Source organism: Daphnia pulicaria, chromosome 6 (assembly GCF_021234035.1).
Source record: "Daphnia pulicaria isolate SC F1-1A chromosome 6, SC_F0-13Bv2, whole genome shotgun sequence".
NCBI lineage: Eukaryota > Metazoa > Arthropoda > Branchiopoda > Diplostraca > Daphniidae > Daphnia > Daphnia pulicaria.
In genome coordinates this window covers 10030150-10048866 of record NC_060918.1, presented here as the reverse complement: position 1 = coordinate 10048866, position 18717 = coordinate 10030150, and the positions used below count along the sequence as shown (strand labels likewise).

General features: G+C 43.9%; 1 protein-coding gene across 2 annotated transcripts; it reads left to right on the top strand.

Annotated features, from left to right (window-relative positions):
* Positions 1 to 50: 50 nt before the first annotated feature.
* LOC124343243 (homer protein homolog 2-like) lies at positions 51 to 13035 on the top strand. Of its 2 annotated transcripts, none has more exons than XM_046796505.1 (8): positions 51 to 184; positions 4885 to 5041; positions 5713 to 5844; positions 6693 to 6954; positions 7296 to 7396; positions 7980 to 8200; positions 8291 to 8636; positions 12057 to 13035. In XM_046796505.1, the coding sequence occupies exons 1-8, from the start codon at positions 180 to 182 to the stop codon at positions 12174 to 12176; spliced, it is 1344 nt and encodes a 447-aa protein (XP_046652461.1). In that variant the 5' UTR covers positions 51 to 179; the 3' UTR covers positions 12177 to 13035. The 2 variants fall into 2 exon arrangements, with proteins under 2 accessions (XP_046652461.1, XP_046652460.1); XM_046796504.1 differs by having other exon boundaries at positions 10579 to 13035.
* The last annotated feature ends 5682 nt before the right edge of the window (positions 13036 to 18717 follow it).

The window sequence follows — 18717 nt, the reverse complement described above, 5'->3', positions numbered from 1 at the left end:
ATTTCCTAGCGGCCTTCGTACGCAGACGGAGTTACGAACCCAACCTCTGGCTTTCAGTTCCATTTGACAGAAGCTCTTCCTGTGTCATGGCGTGCTATACGTGTATTTAAAGTTTTTGCGTTTGCCAACGGAATCTGACATTTTTCTAAGTTGTTCGTGCTTCGACATCGACAGTTAAAATGGGGTAAGTTGTGCATTTATTGATTCTGTATAGTCTTAAATGAAAAATCGATTCGTACCACATATCCACGTAGCAACAGCTGGATGCTGAGCACCACTGTCAAGTCTGAATTCAAATTTACTGTAATTAAAAGGGTATGTGTTTCAAATATTTGTATTTTGGACTATGGAATTAGACAAATAAGAATTTTTCATTAGGGTGTATAAATACCATTAAGCTAAAGTGTAAATCAATATTGAAGTCACAGACTTACTGAAGTGTCCCGTCATTCAAATGTTAAAAAAGATTTTATTAATAACTTGGCTGTAAATATAGCATTCATATTTTCAAACTAATAAGCTAAGCTGCATCCAAGTTTTCAACCTGTACTAAATTCTAAAGTTGTATTGAGCTAAACTTCGAAGCTGAATGACTTGTGCCTCTAGCTACAGCCCAGAAGGATTGTTGCGAAATGTTATTCTCAACTCAAGCAATAAATTGTTGCTTTAGGTGATACATCAAAGTAATATTTCATCCAGCCAGAAAACTCTTGATATTGCTAGGATGCTAGGCCCACTGTTAGTGGGATTTTAGTCACACAATATTGATTTACTTTAAAACATGCAAGCCCCATTCAGAAAATTCCAAAAGAACAAACATTCAACAATGATAATGGGAAATATAAATTTTTGGACTTTGTTGTGTGGTATTTCAGTTGTAAGAAATCGATGCTGCGTGTCCTGTGTCTAATTCCTAGATGGCTACTTCGAACCCTTTCCCGTACTTTTCATGGTATTTATTCGTTAATGCTATTCTCGTCATGTTAACTTTCATCCGTACCTACAGTATTCTCCTTTTTTTTCGTTTGCTCACTACAACGTAAGATATCGCGTGTCGAGTTTCATTTCATTTCACTGCTTCTTTTGGAGGCTTCTATCGCTGGCGTCTCCTAGGTTGGACGCTAGATATAAACCCCGTCTGAGAAGCCCCACCTTTACTTTAAAATAAAGTAAAAATAAATTTTTTAAAAGGCCGGGAAAAAAAAACAACTAAAATCATCCTTCGGATAACAATCGGTTGAAAACAGGCTCATCTCATCAAAAATGAATGGCATCAAAGTATATTTATTCAGTCTTCCATAAGAGTTGGTTTGCGAGGGGATGGGGGTATTTGTTTATTTCCGTTTTTGTGTATGTCTGGGTGTTTGCAATGGGAAAAAAAAAATCGCTTGTATACTTGCCCGTGTTTACGTGTGCGTGCCAGAGTCGCAATGACGGGATTGCTAGATCTAGCCGGAAACTTTTAATGTTTCATTTCCCTTTTTCTTTCTGTAACTTGGCATCCTCCTCGGTTGTGGCACACTCCATCACCATTTAGCACGCGTGACTGTGCATGCCATATCGACAAATCTGTCGATTCGGCAATTTCGTTTCGACACTCTTTTCGTGACTGAATAACCCGTACACTTATCATTTAACTCTAATCGCCCGAATTTGTGTGAGGATTTCGACCCGGAGACTATCCCATTGGAACTTTATTTTTTCAATCTGTTCCGCAGTCGGGAACTAGTTGAATTCGTAAAAACTGTGGCTTAAGTTCAATATTCTTTCAGCTTGCTCAAATATTTAAGGCGTAGCAAGCGGTTGCCGAGGTTTAGGGGGGGGGGGGATTGCATCTTGGTTGTGCGCCTGTGTCAGGGCCAAGAAAGCAGTTCCCGGATATGATGCCATGTCGTGTCTGTCTCTTTTGGAGAGGGCGAGCTATTTGCAAGGCGCCAGTGAAAAGATGGAATCACGTCGACAACCCTTGTCTTATCTTAAGGATGAATCTCGATGAGACCTCAATCAGCTGTGTCTCTTTAAGCCTTTAGGTCCTCGCCATTCGATCTATAGTTCCCGAAATCTTATTGTTAATCCTAAGATTTTATGAGGTTGCCATGGATGGCTAATGAGTGCCTGCCATGATTGGGCTGCGTTCACCAAGGCGACGTTCTCTCCGTGTTTCTTCTCTCGCTGACTCTCTCGGGATTTTCGAGCGGCTAATGACTTTATTGCTCATTGCTCTATTTATCCTCACAAGTCACCTAGTAATATTTACAGATATCCTACAAGAACTAGGGCTATAGAAGCTCAACATTACCAAATAGAAGAAAAATTTGTTTTAGTTCAACGAATTTTCCTTGGTTATTTGCACGATCTCCTGTTCTTTTTTATTTTTTACTCTATTGTGTTCTGTGAACTGTAAACCCATTACATGAATGGATAGGTAATGGTGTCTTGATCGTTCAACTGGAATTCGGCTTCTTTGATCCTATCTACTCGATTGCGATCAGGCTCAATCCTGTTAGACTTAATCTCGTATCGATGGATCTCGCACCCAATGGTCTATCGAACAATCGCCGTCGTATGGATTCGATAACACACCGAGGAACTCCTCCTGGAAGTCAGTTCAACAGCTGCTGCATACTTCCCCTGACAAGAGTGTATTGAACACTGTCGAAACTAAGCCCAAAAGATAGGAAAGCAGAAAGCCAGATTGATGTCCACAGTTGGTCTCGATGACGTTTGAATCTGCGAGTTACACAGAGAGAAAATAGTGAGGGACTGGCGGGAAACAAGAAATCGTATTAGGTCCCAATCCGATTTATATTGTATACGTTGAGCCTGTCGTCCTAGCCCCTTGAAGGAATGACGACACTTTTTTTTATTATTATTATTTTTATTATAACGGATAACGTTGAGTTTTTCTTTCTCCACTTGTATTTCGTCTAGCGTTATTTTACATTGTGGACAGACAGCCGGGGAGTTGAATGGCGTCGTTCTTGTATTTGTTCGTTGCCATGTCGTGCGACTACCTCTTTTATATTCCGGCAATGTCAGCTACGAGATTTTTATGTTGCCGCCTTCAGAATTCATTGCCTCCCGCTGTTATTATGTACGCCATATTGCCTCTGCAGGATGTGTCATTTTCAGTGAATATTTATCGCGCTCATATAAGTATGTTATATAGACTAGTATCCAGTTTGCGTCTAGCCGTCCCAGTCTATATTGAAGTGTATCTCTCCCACTCTAATCCCTGTGTGTGTGTGTGAATAGAATTTCTCTGGATAGGTAGAATGGATCAAAACCAGCAACAGCAAGGTTGTTTTGTTGGTTTCTCTAGCTTCCTTTTCGTGTCGAGAGGTATTGATTCGTTGCTTCTCTCTCTCTCTCTCTCTCTCTCTCTCTATCTCACTTTTGGTCGGTTGGAACTGTTTGCCCAGAGAACAGAGCTCAGGGAGAACGGTGGGTAAGCAGGAGGAGGGGTTGGCTGATTATGGCCCCCCACTCCCAACCGCACGTCATAATCAAGGCGCCAAAAGTGATTGAGTTGTGTCGCCCTTCATCACACACACGATGCGTACGAATCGTTTTGCTTTAATCACAAGTTTGTCTGGGTGTATAGTAGTCGTGGTGGTCACAGTTTACTTGTTTCCTTATCCCATCGCGCCACGCCTCTGCTCGTCGAATGCATTCCACCTCACCCCTAATGAGTTTGAAACTGTTACATTTGGTGGTGGTTGGCTTGTAAGTGCGTCGGATCCATCCCGTTCCACGAATTCAAATTATCAGCGTTCGTGTTATCTTACTGGGATGGCTGATTATCTCTCCCTACATGGGTTCCGCAGTAATTGACTTTTTTCTCCCCCCGCATATTGCCCGAAATGCCATGATAGAAATTGTGTACGTGACATTTCCGAAGAAATCTCGTGACGCTCTGCATTTTTAACGCTTGGAATGTTGGGGTTTTTGTGAGCTGTTCGCCGTTTAGTTTTGCCGGCTTACTTGAAGAAAAGTTGCTTCAAACAATATTTTACGTGATTTTACGAAGCCCTGGCCTTTATCCGCCCGACCTGATTGTTACAAGAGCGAGCAACTGAGCTGGACAAGAATGTTGGTTCTGAATCCTTATACGCGTATACTTTTTGTGCTCCTCGTTCATTTATTTATGTGGGCCTGCGCCATCACTGGAATGCATTCCGTTGCGAAGAGTGCGCCATATTCATTCTAGCGTAAACAATAATGAGTTCTTTGACGCCCTGAAGTTTCCATGCGGCTCGTTAATTTTATCCAGTTGGACTTGGCTCAAAGACTAGGCCGCCAGCCAGCCCAATTGTAATCCAATAGAGAAATGACATATCGATCCGCTCGGCGCACCCTCTCTCTCTCGCGCGCGCTACGTTTTCTTCCCAACTGTTTCTATTCAGTGACGCTGGAAGGTCCTTTCGTGATATCAAGTTATTTGCGGCCTGCTCCAGTGTACGCAGTCTGTATGGCCCCCGATCCTTCTCCGTTCTAACCAACAGCAGCCCAACGACCCCGTCCATCTTGGGACTTTGTCGTGCTGAAATGGGGCGAACGTGCCCGCATGTGCGCACGGTGGTTAGATAGCTTGAGCAGAAAAAGAAGAAGAGGAGGAGAAAGAAAGAGTGAACATCTGCCCGCATTTTTTGTCCCTTTCTGTACTCCCTTTCTCTGGCACTATATTCCTTTTGTGTACGCTCAAAAATCGATATAATCCTATTTGCTTTTACCCTCTCGAATTGATCATTTTCGCCTTAGACTTTAAGAGACTTGCCAAAGAATAAAGAAAGCGTACCCTAGAGAATCGAGCCGAATGTCTTGTTTATAGTAGTTTGCAAATCCAATTTCTTTAGCTTAATCGTTTCTTTTGCTGTCCGTTAGGGAACAGCCAATTTTCACGTGCAAGGCTCACGTGTTCCACATCGACCCGAAGACGAAACGTTCGTGGATCCCGGCCTCGTCGTCCGCCATCAACGTCTCATTTTTCTACGACTCGACACGATCCCTGTACCGAATCATCAGCGTCGAAGGCACTAAAGTAAGCAACACTCTTCTCCATTCGAGTTTCAAAGTTTCTTTTTTTCCACTTTTTCAAATGCCATGCTCACCTGTCTTTAACGTGAACCGGCTGGTAATAAATACTCAAAAGGGCAATGCTTCTGCTGCTGCCCTACGCAGGAAAAAGCGAAGCACAAGTTGTTGAACGTCAACAAGTTGTGGCGTCGTCGTCCTACCGGCGTTCAGAAGGCTTAGAGTGCCTTTCCTTGTTCCCGATTCTTTTCGACACGACTTAGTATGTCGATCCCTTTTTTGTTTGTTTTTTTATTCTTTCTCCCTCTTCATCTTTTGGGGTTTTGTGTCTATTGATTTTGCGTCATCTCTGGTGCCCTAGAAAAGTTGGGCCGTTTTTTTTTCTTTCTTCCCCATTTTCAGCTGCGGGTTAGATGGATGGATGCATCACGGTTTGAAGCACACGGTTTGAGCTGTTAATGGGAACTGAAAGGGTTTACGGATCGATTGTCAGCCGACTGTTAAATGGCTCAGCTCTCGATCTTGGCTTGGATTGGGCGCTGAATGAGCCATCGTTATCGGGCGCATTACTACTACCCTTAACTACGCTAGTCACTCTTCCAAAAATTGTGTATATTTCCCTCTCTCGTTGCAACATCAATTAACGAGAAACATGTTTCCTCTCTCATTTATTCTCAGGCTGTGATCAATAGCACCATCACACCCAACATGACGTTTACGAAAACGTCACAGAAGTTTGGCCAGTGGTCGGACGTCCGGGCCAACACCGTCTACGGACTCGGGTTCCCTTCAGAAGCCGAACTCAACAAGGTAAGCAATTATTTTTAAGGACATGGCTTCTTTTTCTTTCAGATTCTCTTTCAAAAAGGAAAACGTTACGAGTAACTTTTTCTTTTAACTCGTTTCCTCTCTTTTTTCTCAAGATTTGTTCACTCCTTTTTTTTTCTAAGTAGAGCTGTCGTAACTTTCTCCATCTCTTTGGTCGCCATCCCCGGGCTACTAATAGCCGTAAGTCGAGGATGGATGCAAATCGTCCCCGACGGTGACGCCCACGCAAACTTAGAAAGAAACAAAAATGAATAAAATTAAACAAAAAATGTGTATAAAGAAATAAAAATGCAAACAATTTCAGTGAATAGGTCTATAACATAAAGTGCCAGTCAAAATGCAGGCATTGAATTGTTTATGAGGGACTGACTCCCTTTCTTTGATGCATTTTCTCGCATTTTCTCGTTTCCCCTTTTCCCTCGCCTCCTGTCGAAAACTTGGCATTCATGCTGCTACGGATATTTAAAAAAGAAAAATAGAGGCAGGAAGAAAGAGGAGAAAAAAGGAGGTAGACTACTTTCTCTCTGCTCTACTCGTATTCGAGTGCTGATCGATCGTGTCTGACATCCTCCAGGCGTCGCCATGCGCTTCAAATATCGTCCACGATCCCACGAGGACTAGGTTCATAAGATCACGAATTTTTTTCCCCCATACGAACGGCCGATTAAAATAGAATTTAAAATAATAATCCTTTTTCTTTTTAGAATTTATGAAAATACTTCCTAATATGTTTTGATGCCTTAATATATGTGTTGAGCTATCCGAATGAATGACGCATGATTATTATTTTTTTTTTCAAACGTTTGGAAATATTTTGTTGATTGAAATAGTTCATCGAGAAATTCCAAGAAGTGAAGGAAGCGACGAAGAACATCAGCGGCACGTCGCCGGGCAAGACGTCTACCAGCGCTACCAACGGCTCGACGCCGACACCAGCGGCGCCGACTAGTATGACCAACTCGACCTCGGCCAGCGCCAATGCCTCGCCCGTCAACAGCCGCTCGGCCATGGCCACTGTGGGACTGGGCAGTGGAGCCACTCCTACCGCCTTTACTAACGACGATAAGGAGCCGATGACCGTCAAACAAGAATGTGAGTGTCAACAATATCCTCGCTCCGTTATTTTTTTATTATTTTTTTTTGCCCATTACCATCCAGCAGCGGGAGCGAATGGATTGGGCTCTCTTGCTATATTGCTTTTGCAATGTCCGTCTCGACCTGGTCTCGACCCTTGAGACGCAATGGAGTGAGCAAAAAGAAAAAAGAAAGAAGGAAAAAGATAGACTAAATTGCTGCCGCTATTTTTATCTCTTTCATTCTATTTCCATTAAAAGAAAATGATAGCGGGACCCACCTTGATTGTCCGGGTCAAGTGTGGGACTTATGAATCTCTTGGGGATTATTTAACTGCAACTTGTTATTATTCCTTGTAGATCAGACGGATGGGAGTACATCGCCCGGCTCCGTATCGCCAGCTCTCCTCAAGTCGGCCCTAGTGACCCACCAGCGCTCGCAGAGCTTATCCGGCCTCCAGGTAACTTGAATCCTTCTGTTTGCTCTTCTCTGTCTGTCTGTCTCTCTCTCTCTCAGCCTGCCGGGCCCTGCCCTCCCAACTTTATTATCTCCTTTTTTTTATTATTGTGTGTGTACACCGGGGTCAGCAAACGACAAACAAGAACATTGTAGGAAGTAAAAACGTACGCTCACAACATAAAGGGAGCAGAGAGAGAGAGAGAGAGAGAGAGAGAGAGAGAGAGTTTAATACTTGGGTTACTTGCAAGATTGGACGGAAGGATCGATCGAGCTGCACAGACACACACACACAAGACACAAGGCTTGCTCGCTCGCTTGCTCCTCCCGTCTCTCTACGCTACGCTCTGATAATACAGGAAACTAATGAACTTTTTTTTATTTTTTTTGTTCTCCTTTTTCTGCTGTTCCTGCTTCGTCTTTTCTATTGTTCTTCATCTCCTTGGGTTCGCCATTCAATTCTTTGATTCGTGCCTTCTCTTCCACTGATGCTGCTGTTCCTGTTCCCGACATGGCGGCGGTGGTGGTGATGGTGGTGATGGCGAAACCACATCCTTATTCCACTGGCTGATTTTCATCCCGTCCAGCCTCCAGCTGATAGCCCAAAACACCAGCAGAAGATCGATAAAAACTCTCCGGGGTCCAGCAACAACGGCGCCGCAGTCGGAGGAGTCGCAGTTGCAGCATCACTGAGCGGAGTGGGCAGTAGCGCGACCCTACCGTCCCAGGGATCCCACCTCCCTTTGGGATCGGTCGAAGCCCAGCTGAAATACGAAAACGACCGTCTCAAGCTCGCGCTAGCCCAAAGGTAAACATATCTATTGCGCGCTCGCCGCTTCGGGCATTTCCTCCCAACTTTCCCCTCTCATATTTTCGCATTTCGCATTTAATGTGACAGTTCGGCAAATGCCAAGAAATGGGAAGTGGAGCTGGCCACGCTGAAAAACAACAATGCCCGTCTAACCAGCGCTTTACAAGAGTCGACGGCCAACGTCGAAGAATGGAAACGACAACTGCAGGCCTACAAGGACGAAAATCAGCGCGTGAAATCCAAGATTGTCGAACTGGAGGCCGGACGAGGCCCGCCCATCACCGGCGAAGGTGGCAACGATTTGAAGCGAGAGGTGGCCACATTGCGATTGAAGATCGATTCTCTGGAGACGGAATTGCGGGCCAAGGACGACGAAATCCGCCGGCTGAGTAACGAGATGCGGGAGATGAGCATGTCCGTCGATCGAGTCAAGGTACCACCGCCATTTCAAATATCGTTTTACGCAGTGTTGGTTTTATTTCTTTCAAACCGAAGAAGCTCTGGCAATTTCGCAGCCGCCCCAATTTTTGCTCGCCTGCAAAAATGCCTAATGTGAAAATTTATTGCATTTTCCCTTGGCATTTTTTACAAGCGCTGCCAGTTAATCGCTCAGAGTGCCTCGACCGTTTCTCATCGAAAGGGAGACAGTAAGGTATCGAGGGAACGGCCGACTTATAGAGGCCCCCCCCCCCCCCCATTTTTTCTCTTTTTCTTTTCCTTCATCTTCCTCCAACTCGTTGGGATTGCGTGTGTTGGGGCTACGCCATCCATTAGATTCCTGTTCTCTACAATAGATACACACAGACACACACACACAACAGTCTTTTCTTTTTCAACTCAACACACAAAAATGCCCACAATTCGTTTCTGTCTGGCGTACGACTTTTTCTTTCTCTTTTGTAGCTGGAAAAAGAAAAGGCTATGATAAACGATCGATGACAGCTTTATCAGCAGCACTCTGGCCGGTACACGGAGGCTGCCACTCATTCCCTCTTGAGAAATTGTGTTAACGCTATCATCCGCTGTGTGTGTGTGTGTGTGTGTGTGTGTGGAGGACGAGAGTTACTGCTGCTGCCTCTGCATTGTTAGACGCTGGGTACTTTCGAAATGAAAGATTTTCATTTCGGCGCCACTCGAGACGAAAATGTGTCACGCGGCATTTCATCGCCGCATTATTTCCCCGTGAATTCCGGCGAGAGTCAAAAAGTCGAATGAATCTTTTTTTTTTATTTTTGTTCTTTTTCGCCTATTTTGCGCGGCGGCTCCGCGTTATTGTTTGACCGCCGGTCCCATTGTTATGTGACTGTCTCTGTGCGCGCGGGGTGCCGACTGTGCTGTGCTCCATCGCCGTCCTGTGTTTAATGGCAAAAAAGGGGGCTTTTGTGTTGTTCCCTTTTCTTTCCCTTCGCCGATTTGTTGCCTCCACAATAAGCTGGATGAATTCCAGCTTTTTCAAGCCCTTTGACTTCCTGCTTGACAGACTTGATAAACTTTCTGAAAGGTTTTCATTTTCTTTGGCCTTTTCTCTCTCTCTCTCTCTCGCTTCGGCTGCGTTTTGACGCTTATGCGCGTCGCAATGACAGAAGAGCCTTGAAAGTCACGGATGCGTCTCAATCTATCATAGAACAAGACGGCCAAACCCGTCTGGCCAGACAATGAGAGATGGATACAAACAAGAAAACAGCAGTTTACTAGTTACGACACACTATGTTGTTGTTGTTGTTGTTGTTGTACACAACATTCTGTTTAGTATGGACAGGGATATTTTTTTTCTTTATTTTATTTTATTTTATTTTTTATTATTTATTTACTCTGTGAGTTAGTAGAATACGACGGCCAGGCGTCACGACATCAAGGTTGTGTGCCCTTCGTTTACCCCGTTATTCCAATTTGCGCCATTTGGAATTGTTTACGTGATCAACCGACCGAGCGTTTTTGTTTGTTGGTTTTTTCTTTATATCCCCGCCGACAAGATCAACGCAAACATAGCAAATGGTAACCAAGAGGAAGAAAACGGAGATATACTGTACATGTATACAAAGAAAAAAAGAAGGAAATGCATCAATCAGTCGAATTAGACCCAACATTGATGATGGATCCGGTTTACGTCTCCACCTACTCCCTCCCTCTCTTTCGGGATGAATTGTCAGTTGTGCCAAGGCCGATGGAGCGTTTTGACTGGCGCAGCTTATCATCTCTACGTTGCCTTTTCACTCTTGTGAGGCTGTCGAAGACGACCAGCCTAGATAGAGGATAGGGGGGGATAGAAAGAGAGATGGAGTTGATAGATTGACGATGCGGTTGGCGTAATGAGTGGGCATCAATGTGTGGAAGCAGCAGTTTTTGATTGATTCGTGCTTGTGTGTTTGGTGTAGATTCTCGAAGAGGAAAGCTCTCGGCTGGAAGCGAATGGCGAATCGGTGCGGAGCCAACTGGATGCCATGAACGCAGCGCACGACACCCAACGGCGCATCTTGGAATCACTCAACGCCCAGCTCGTCGTCAAAGTGAACGACTTGACACACATCCACCGCGAGATCCAAACGGCACTAGAAACCTGACCAAGTTGACCCGACGGCCCGCTCGTGCCTCTGCTCGACGATGGCGGAGGCAATGAAGATGACGTTGACGGCCAAATGGCCGCTCTCATCTCAGATCTCACCGGCATTGAAGCGTTTTCCAATCTTAAACCGCTAGTGTGGGCCGAAGAACTCGACGAAACTGTCGCAGAACTGCCGGGTCCTCGAAACGAAATGACATTTTGATTTAATCGTCTATTGTTTAATCCAATTTATTTTTCTGGCAACTATTTTAACTGGCGTTCCTTTCAATTTACATATAGGGGGTTTATTTTTCATTTCGCTTCTATTTTTTCGTGCGTGTTCGTCCGTTTTTTTCTTTTATTTAATTTTCAACTCTAGGCAGCTTGAAAAGGCAACTATTTTTAATTTTTTGGTTAATCCGGGTTAATCGCATTTTTTTTGCAAATCATGTCCTCCACTCCACTAATTCCAAACCCCTTTGATCGGCGTTGCCGAAAATGGCCAATGATTTATTCCCAGTACGTTTGCCAATTTTTCCTACTTTTTCCCCGTACATAATTAGTTGGATTTTCTACAATTAACAGCCCTCAATTTTGATGGTTCCTTTTTTCCTTTTGTATCTTGTGTGTGTGTGAATGTAAGGATGACTTAAATCATTTCCATACTCTGTCTGTGTTCTCTTTGCTGTTCTTCCTTCCTCTTCCTAGCGACTCGTGTTTTTGTCGAAGCGCCGTTTTGTAGAGAAACGGCGACGTGTTTTATTGGCATGTTCAATCGGGCATTGCTCAACAACGTAACAGCTCTCACACATTCCCTCTCTCCAGCATCTACTTTTACTTTTGATTGACCTTCAATCGACTTATTTATTGACCTTCCTGATTAAAAAAACAAAATCAAACGCTTGGGCTTTGCGGTGAAAGCAAATTTATAGAAATTCTTAGTGGACATTGTAGGGAACCTTTCGATTAAGGACAATAACTCTCAATAAACCATCACGTAGGATTTTCATTGAAAAAAAGAAAGGTCTTTGGATTCTATTCGTTTAGATATCCTCGGCAAATTGCCCTTTGCTTTTGTATTACCTCCATTCTTCTTCCTTTTGCTTTTTCGTCACTGATCCTCTTCCATCTACTGTTGATTCGTGCGTGTTCGTTAGTGCAAACTCCACCACCCAAAATTTCCCTGCCCTCCCAAAAAATGTGTCGATTGCATTCGTTCCTGCAGCTCCGTGTCATCCTAATCCCCTCCCCCTCAATATGCTTTATATTAATTAATTCATTATTATACTGTGTTGTACCTTTTTTTTTCAGTTTTTCGTTGTCGGCCTCGGGACCGCTATCATTCTCTCGAGACCTACCGCTAGGTGGCTCTGTGTGGCTTCCGAGCGGAAATTCGATGCCAACTCCATGGAAATTATTATAATGATTTAAACAAAATAAAAAAATAAAAATAAACTAAACAACCAAACAACTAACCGAAACAATAGTCGAGCGGAATGGTGTGAAACGAGGCAAGTGGTCCATGAAACTTTTTTTTCTTTCCCCCTTTTTGTCATCTTCTCGACAGGCATAGAGCATGATGATGATGATGATGATGTTGTCGTTGTTGTTGTTTTCCAAGGATTATTAATCACGACATAACGATGTCTTCTTCCTCTTGTGTGGTGGGTGCTATGTCTCATGCTTGGGTCTTTTTGCTACACGCTTCTGTGGACACTCCACCACATCTACTTCCATCTTGTTCTTTATTTGACAATGACGCTGCTTAACTCTTCTTTTTCTCTCTCGCAAACAACCGCTCGCTTAGATTGGCCTCGCAGTTTTTGCCTCTTGCTCTAGGATTCTAGTCTAATATATAGTCTCTTTTTTCTTCATTTGTCGTGGGGATCTTGCGCTTGGCTGGGAGACGGGCGGGGGCGATCCATACAAAGTGCAGAAGAAGAGAAGCAAAACATTTTACTCGGCTAACTCCAGGTTTTTTCTTTCCTTACTTTTCTTTTCGCCTTTCACTCTTGTTGCCACCGTCGTCTCAATTTCGTCCTATTTTCTCCTATGGCTAACAATCCTTCAGAAAGAAGTCGTGCGTGAAATCGTAAATGAATCATGTGCAATGACAAACCACCAGCCAGAGCGAAAAATAATCACCGTCAGAATGTCGACGAAGTGCAACATATTTTCCAGCGATTCAATTTTGTGCCATTGTGTGTGTACTATAAACGTTCGTGTGCTAAGTGTTTTTGTACGATGCAAAGCCACGACAGTTGCTAAAAACAAAGAGAAATTGCAAACAGCGGTAATTTGATTTTCGTTTCTCCTGATTTGATGCTTAAATATTTATCAGCAGGGGGAAAACGAAACGAGACGTGACGTTCGTTTCCACCGAGCCAGTTTCCTTTTTTTATTTTGGTCTTCTCCTTTTATTTGCGTTTGCACAATTACCGAAAATGAGATTATATAGGACGTAAATTGTCCTCGATCCTTTGGGCGCTCGACCGTCGACCTCTCTCTCCCCCTGCAGCGGGGGCTAAATCGTTGATTGCCGCACAGCAGAGCAAAGAGAAAAGAAAATAGGTAGGAAAAAGGAAGAGCTAAAAAGGTTCCCATCGATCTGTGTGTGTGTGTGCAGTGGGTGCGTGACTGTCGCTGGATGCCCTCTGATGATGAGGAGGAACGACGGTACCCGAGTGACGTTAAGGAAAGGTTATGGACGTTCCGCACAGACGTGAAAAGACGCAGCGGGCGGCACGGCGGAGCCCCTCTAGGCCTGCCGTCGTTTATTTGGCTTCTCGTTTCTGTGCCAAGTTCTAAATGAAAGCGATCAGGAAAGGTCTGGGCCAGGGCCTCGGCTGCAAACAGCAATTTGATCGCATTCGTAGATCCTGCTGGACGTGAGCCCCAGCTGCGGTTTTCATGGAAACCTGCCGTTTCCCGGTAATTTTTTTCTTTTCGTTCGGGTTTAGCCAAGGAATTATTTCAGGATTTTTTGGTCCGTCCTTAACCAGACGTGATGCATTGGTTGTCGCTGCTGGTCTATAGATCCAAAGGGGATAACCATCCATTATCGTGCGTGCCGGTGCGATCGTGTGGTATCAGGTGAAGCCGAAGGTATCGGATTGCTTCTGCCGGGGCTTCTGCACCGTCCTGATCCAATCAGGGACCTTCGTCTGCGTCTACCTTTCGTCCTCGACCAGGAGTTATTTTCTCTCTACTCCGGGCTTTCGGCTACTTCTCTTGCAACAGCTTCCATGACACACGAAATGGGCTTTGGGCCGGATGAGAAAGTAAACAAATGGATGAATACATTCTAATCTGTCGTCGATGACGTCCCGAATTCGCCAATGTTTGGAAGGCGATTATTTATTTATTTATATTTATCCTTGTTTTTCCTTTTCGTTTCTCGTTTCTCTCTCTGTTTTTGGGATGAGGGGCGGTTTATTTTTGTTGTCTTGATGCGTCGCGGCCAATTTCACCTTAGCACTTGACGTTTCGTCGGTGGTGGCCGGACGGAATCCGATCCTTTTCTGATCTGATTGGGGCCAAGGTTTTTTTTTTTCTGGCTGGCTTCTAGCTTTACTTTTTAGATACTCGGCGTCTACGACGAAGCCGTGCCCGTCCAAGAGAGCTGGATCTCGCCGTGTCGTCGCCGCCGCCGCCGCCTTTTTCTTTCTCCGGCTGATTGCGTCTGGTTTGCCGTGCGTTTTATCCGCCGACGTTTTGCGTTTGATACCGATTCAATAATACAAAATTTTTTTGTTTTTCCAGTTCACGGAGAGAGAAAGAGAGAAGGACTCGAACACTCGATGAAGGTGAGAGGGAGAAAGGACATAGTTTAGTGTGTCAGCTCGGTCCTTTTTTTTATTATTTTTATTTCATTTTATTTTCTTGGAAAGAAAAAAACGTCGTTATTTTACCAAATCGATTAGTTTTATTTGATTCTGTTGTTTTTTTGTCTTTCCTTTTTATCTACCAGAAAATTCAACACCCCCACTGACTTTGTTGTCGAGTTTGTCCGTTTCCTTTGTTTCAAAAGTGATTTCATTTGGCTCTTGATATTTTTTTTTTTTTGGGTTGTTCAAGAGTTGACGCAACCGAAAAAGACTCACGCGGCAGGGATTCGGAACGTGCGCCATCGTCAGGGACGCGATCCCGCCATATACAGAATGAGAGAGCGAAGCGATCACATGTAGCCGAAAACAGACACACTATTTTTCTATCCGTGTTGTCTGTCTGTCTGTTGGTTTTTTTTTTTATTTTACTTTATTTTACTTTTTTTTTTATCGTCGAAAATACCGCGGGCGCATTTTCTTAGTTCTTTCTTTCCTTCTTCAATTGTTCCCTTTCATTTCGGTTTTTTTATTTTTGAAATCTTAAGTTGTTTTTTTGTTGTTGCGGTGGTCTCCATTTTTTTTTTTAAGCGCAACCGATGGTTGTTGTTCGGATACGTACATGTAGCGAACAGTGTTTCAACACCTCGTAAATTGGCCAGGAAGAGTTAACGAAGGCAATCAAAAAAGCGCGCGTGTCTAGTCGTTTTCAAAACCGATAAATATTTCTCACGGCGGGATGAAAAGAGTCGCGTAAACAAAATGAGGTGGAGGCACAGATGAAGGAGTGAGTCAAGATTGACGCCATCGCCTTTGCGGACCCAAAATGTATACACACATATAGACTGTCTGTACACACGACGAGATAGTGTATACACATACACAGTATTTCTAACTTTAAGACACACAAAAAAAACAACATGTACAGTAGATGTATCTGTGTCGTGGGTGGGGTCCAGTGGCAAATGACGATTTCGAGTGTGATGCCAGTACCTGATTGCGTCCCTTCCGTTTTTTTTTTCCTTTCCCCAAGACTTTAATGGGGATGTGTTGAAAAAAGAAGCCCAGGAAGAGAGAAAATATTCACGGCGACGTTTGAATTAAACAGAAAAGAATATTATAAGACAAGCCATTTTGGAGAGAAGAGGGAAGGAGAAAAATTCTTGGACGTTCTTGGCGACATGACGAACGAGATGGGAGAGAGTAGAGAGATTTCTGAATTTCTTATGTAACATGTTACATTCCATTTAAATGTGTGTATAGAGGCCAGCCAACCCGGCAGTCATTGGTTGGCCTGGAGAGAGAGAGAGAGAGAGAGAGAGTCTTATTTTTTCCGAGAAAATTGTCAAAAAAACCTGGGAAACGGAGACGAAGAAACGCTTTTTGATATAATTTGATTACGCTGTCGTTATGCGCCATAAAATTGGCCAGAGTCTCAACAGCCACATCATATAAACAACATGCGTATGCAAAAACCCAGAAGAAGAAGAAGAAGAAGAAGAAGAAGAAGAAGAAGAAGAAGAAGAAAGAAAGAAAAGGAAAGAGGAAATTGAAGTTTATCGTAGAAGTGATCGTGCAGAAGTGCTGCAGCACACCTCGATCCATTATGCTGTGTGTACGGAGGACAAGAAAAAAGAACCCAAATGCTCCTCAAAAGGGAAAAAGGAGCTGAGCTAAACATTCCTACTTTTGACTGTGTATACCACACGTGAAGAGAACTGAAAACAAAAGAATATGGAAAGAAGAAGAAGAAGAAGAAAAAGAAGAGTAGTATGGCTTATCATTCCGGTCCTGACGTTTTGAGTGTATCGAAATCTTCTTTGACGCCTCGAAAGAAAAAGAAAAAAAAAGAGCTTTGATGGCTCCTTTTCTAACTTGTTTCTTTTTTGTTTTCGTCTGCAGCTTCTTCTTCTTCTTGTTCTTCCATTTTGGAACTATATCGTTTCCATTCTTTTTGGCCTTCTTCAACTTTGATTTACGCCGAACATAATAAAACTGGGAGCAGCCGGTTTTATCGACAATCTTCTAGCCTTTGATCAAAAATGGCCTTAATTGCTCGCGCCGAGTTGTTAGGAGGACCATCGTAAAAATGGAACAAGAATAGGAGAACAAGGGAAGAAAGAGGTGGATAGAACTGATAGAAATGGAGAGTTAGCTGCTGCTACAATCCGAAGAAGAAGAAGAAGAAAAGAAATGGTATATAGAAAAACGAAATGCTCTCATAGGCCAATCGAATTGCGCTCAGTATTGGCTTTAGTCTTTAACATCCATCTTGCGGGACCTCCCAGACGTTCTTTTACGCCCCTTTTCCACGTCTTTCTCTCTCTCATTTTATATTTCACGTGATTCTCGTTTTTCTTCTTCTTCTTCTTCTTTTTCATTTCTTTTCTTCTGGCTGTTTTAATATTCGAATTCTTTTAAGAAGCGAAACGATGTAACCGGCAAGAATGTCCTGCTGGAAGTCGCCGAAGCGAAACACATTAATATCTCTCTCTCGCTATAGAGTGGAGAATAGAAAACTGGAAAGAGAGAGAGAGAGAGAGAGAGTTAGAACATGAGCGTCGTAAATAAAGGAGCAAACAACAATCGTCTACTATCTTCTCTCTCTTTCTCTCTCAACCCTACGATCTAGGTGAAGGAGATGTCTTGTGGAATAACGACGGAAATGACCTCTGCTTCCGGCTTCCAGCAGTACGCGCGCGTCAGCAGTCCCCTTCCGTATATGAGCCACGCAATAACGCAATAGCTTAGATGATGGATGATAATTTTCCGTAGTGAATAAGTCCTACAACCTGATCGCCGGGTGTCCATAGTCCTTGAAATTGGCTTCAGCTCATTTCTTTTCTTCTCTGTAATGCGCCAGACGTCATCGGGAGTTTGTCGGGAGAAAAAAAAAAATAAGATGGACTACATTTTTACCCCTGTAGATAACAGGGGGTCTCCGTACGGCAACGTTTTCCTCGTTCCGTCTTGTTGATCTATTTGCTGGTTACGTGTAGTGCTGTGTATCGGGGGCTTCACGGGGAGATCCAAAATAGGAGGAGTTGACCTCAGCAGCAGCAGCGGCTCAAAGTTTGGTCCGTTCCAGCCAGCAGATTTCATTGTAAAGGATAGAAATGACTAGACGAGACGAGGACAACCTCAACGACGGCCAATCAATCGGAAAAGCGAATGCGAACGGACGGAATTTCATTGATTCAACCTTCGCTTGAAATCCAAGACTTGTCGCCCAACACCGAGACCAACTATATCTCGTCTTATTGATCGGACACGAACTCTACGATGATTGATTCACAGCCGAAAAAAGATGAAGAAGAAAAAAAGAGCCAAAATGTTTCCACCACCAATTCCAACCCAGAAAATATCTTTCGAGTTTTTAGTATCTTTTCTTGCCATCTCCTTATTTTTCCCCCCTCCACCATTTCTGAGAAGAAGGAAGAAATAACCGCGGGTCCGACAACTCCTCATAAAGCTCAGTGGTCCGTAGCCGCGCGGGCGGCGGCCGGGTCGTCCTCGGCGCTTGCCTCCCACAGATCGTGGTGTGTCCCTAGACGGGCGATTAGCATTCAAATGCGAGAGCAATGAGGCTGATCGTGAAAGAGCCCCACACACACATTGGATCGATCGGCAGCAGCAGCCCCCACCATTTCTCTCTCTCTCTATCGTCTGACGCCCAACTGCACTCAGTAGCCGAGACTGGGGCTGGTCTAGGGCCCCCTTATAGCCGCGGCCATCAACCCAAACTAATGTCAGGCGTGTATACTGTTGTGATGGACGAGATTCATCTCTCTTTCTATTACTAATATATTCAAAAGCCAATCTACTACCAGTTCGACCTCGTTCCCTCCCTGATCATGGCTAGTGGTGTAGCAGCAGCATTTATTACATCCCCTCATCATCAGACTAGGGGGGGATTACATAGCAGAGCTCTTAAAGTTGTAATATACCCCCCCGAGAAAGTTTTCTGGGGCAATCTATACCCAGCGCATCGTAACACGTGGTTGAGATGCTAGCTTCTTCTTTTCTTTTCTTTTATTTATTTTTATTTTGTTTTGGTTATTTTGAAATGAAAAAGGCAAATTTGGAGGCTCAGCTATCAAAATTACCCTTCTATTGTTGATTTTTTTCAAGAAGAAACCAAAGGGGGG

Excerpts from the sequence above, each read along its gene's own strand:
- LOC124343243 (XM_046796504.1), top strand. Across the intron at positions 5,845-6,692 it reads CAGAAGCCGAACTCAACAAG|TTCATCGAGAAATTCCAAGA; the intron begins GTAAGCAATTAT and ends TGATTGAAATAG. Across the intron at positions 8,637-10,578 it reads TGTCCGTCGATCGAGTCAAG|ATTCTCGAAGAGGAAAGCTC; the intron begins GTACCACCGCCA and ends TGTTTGGTGTAG.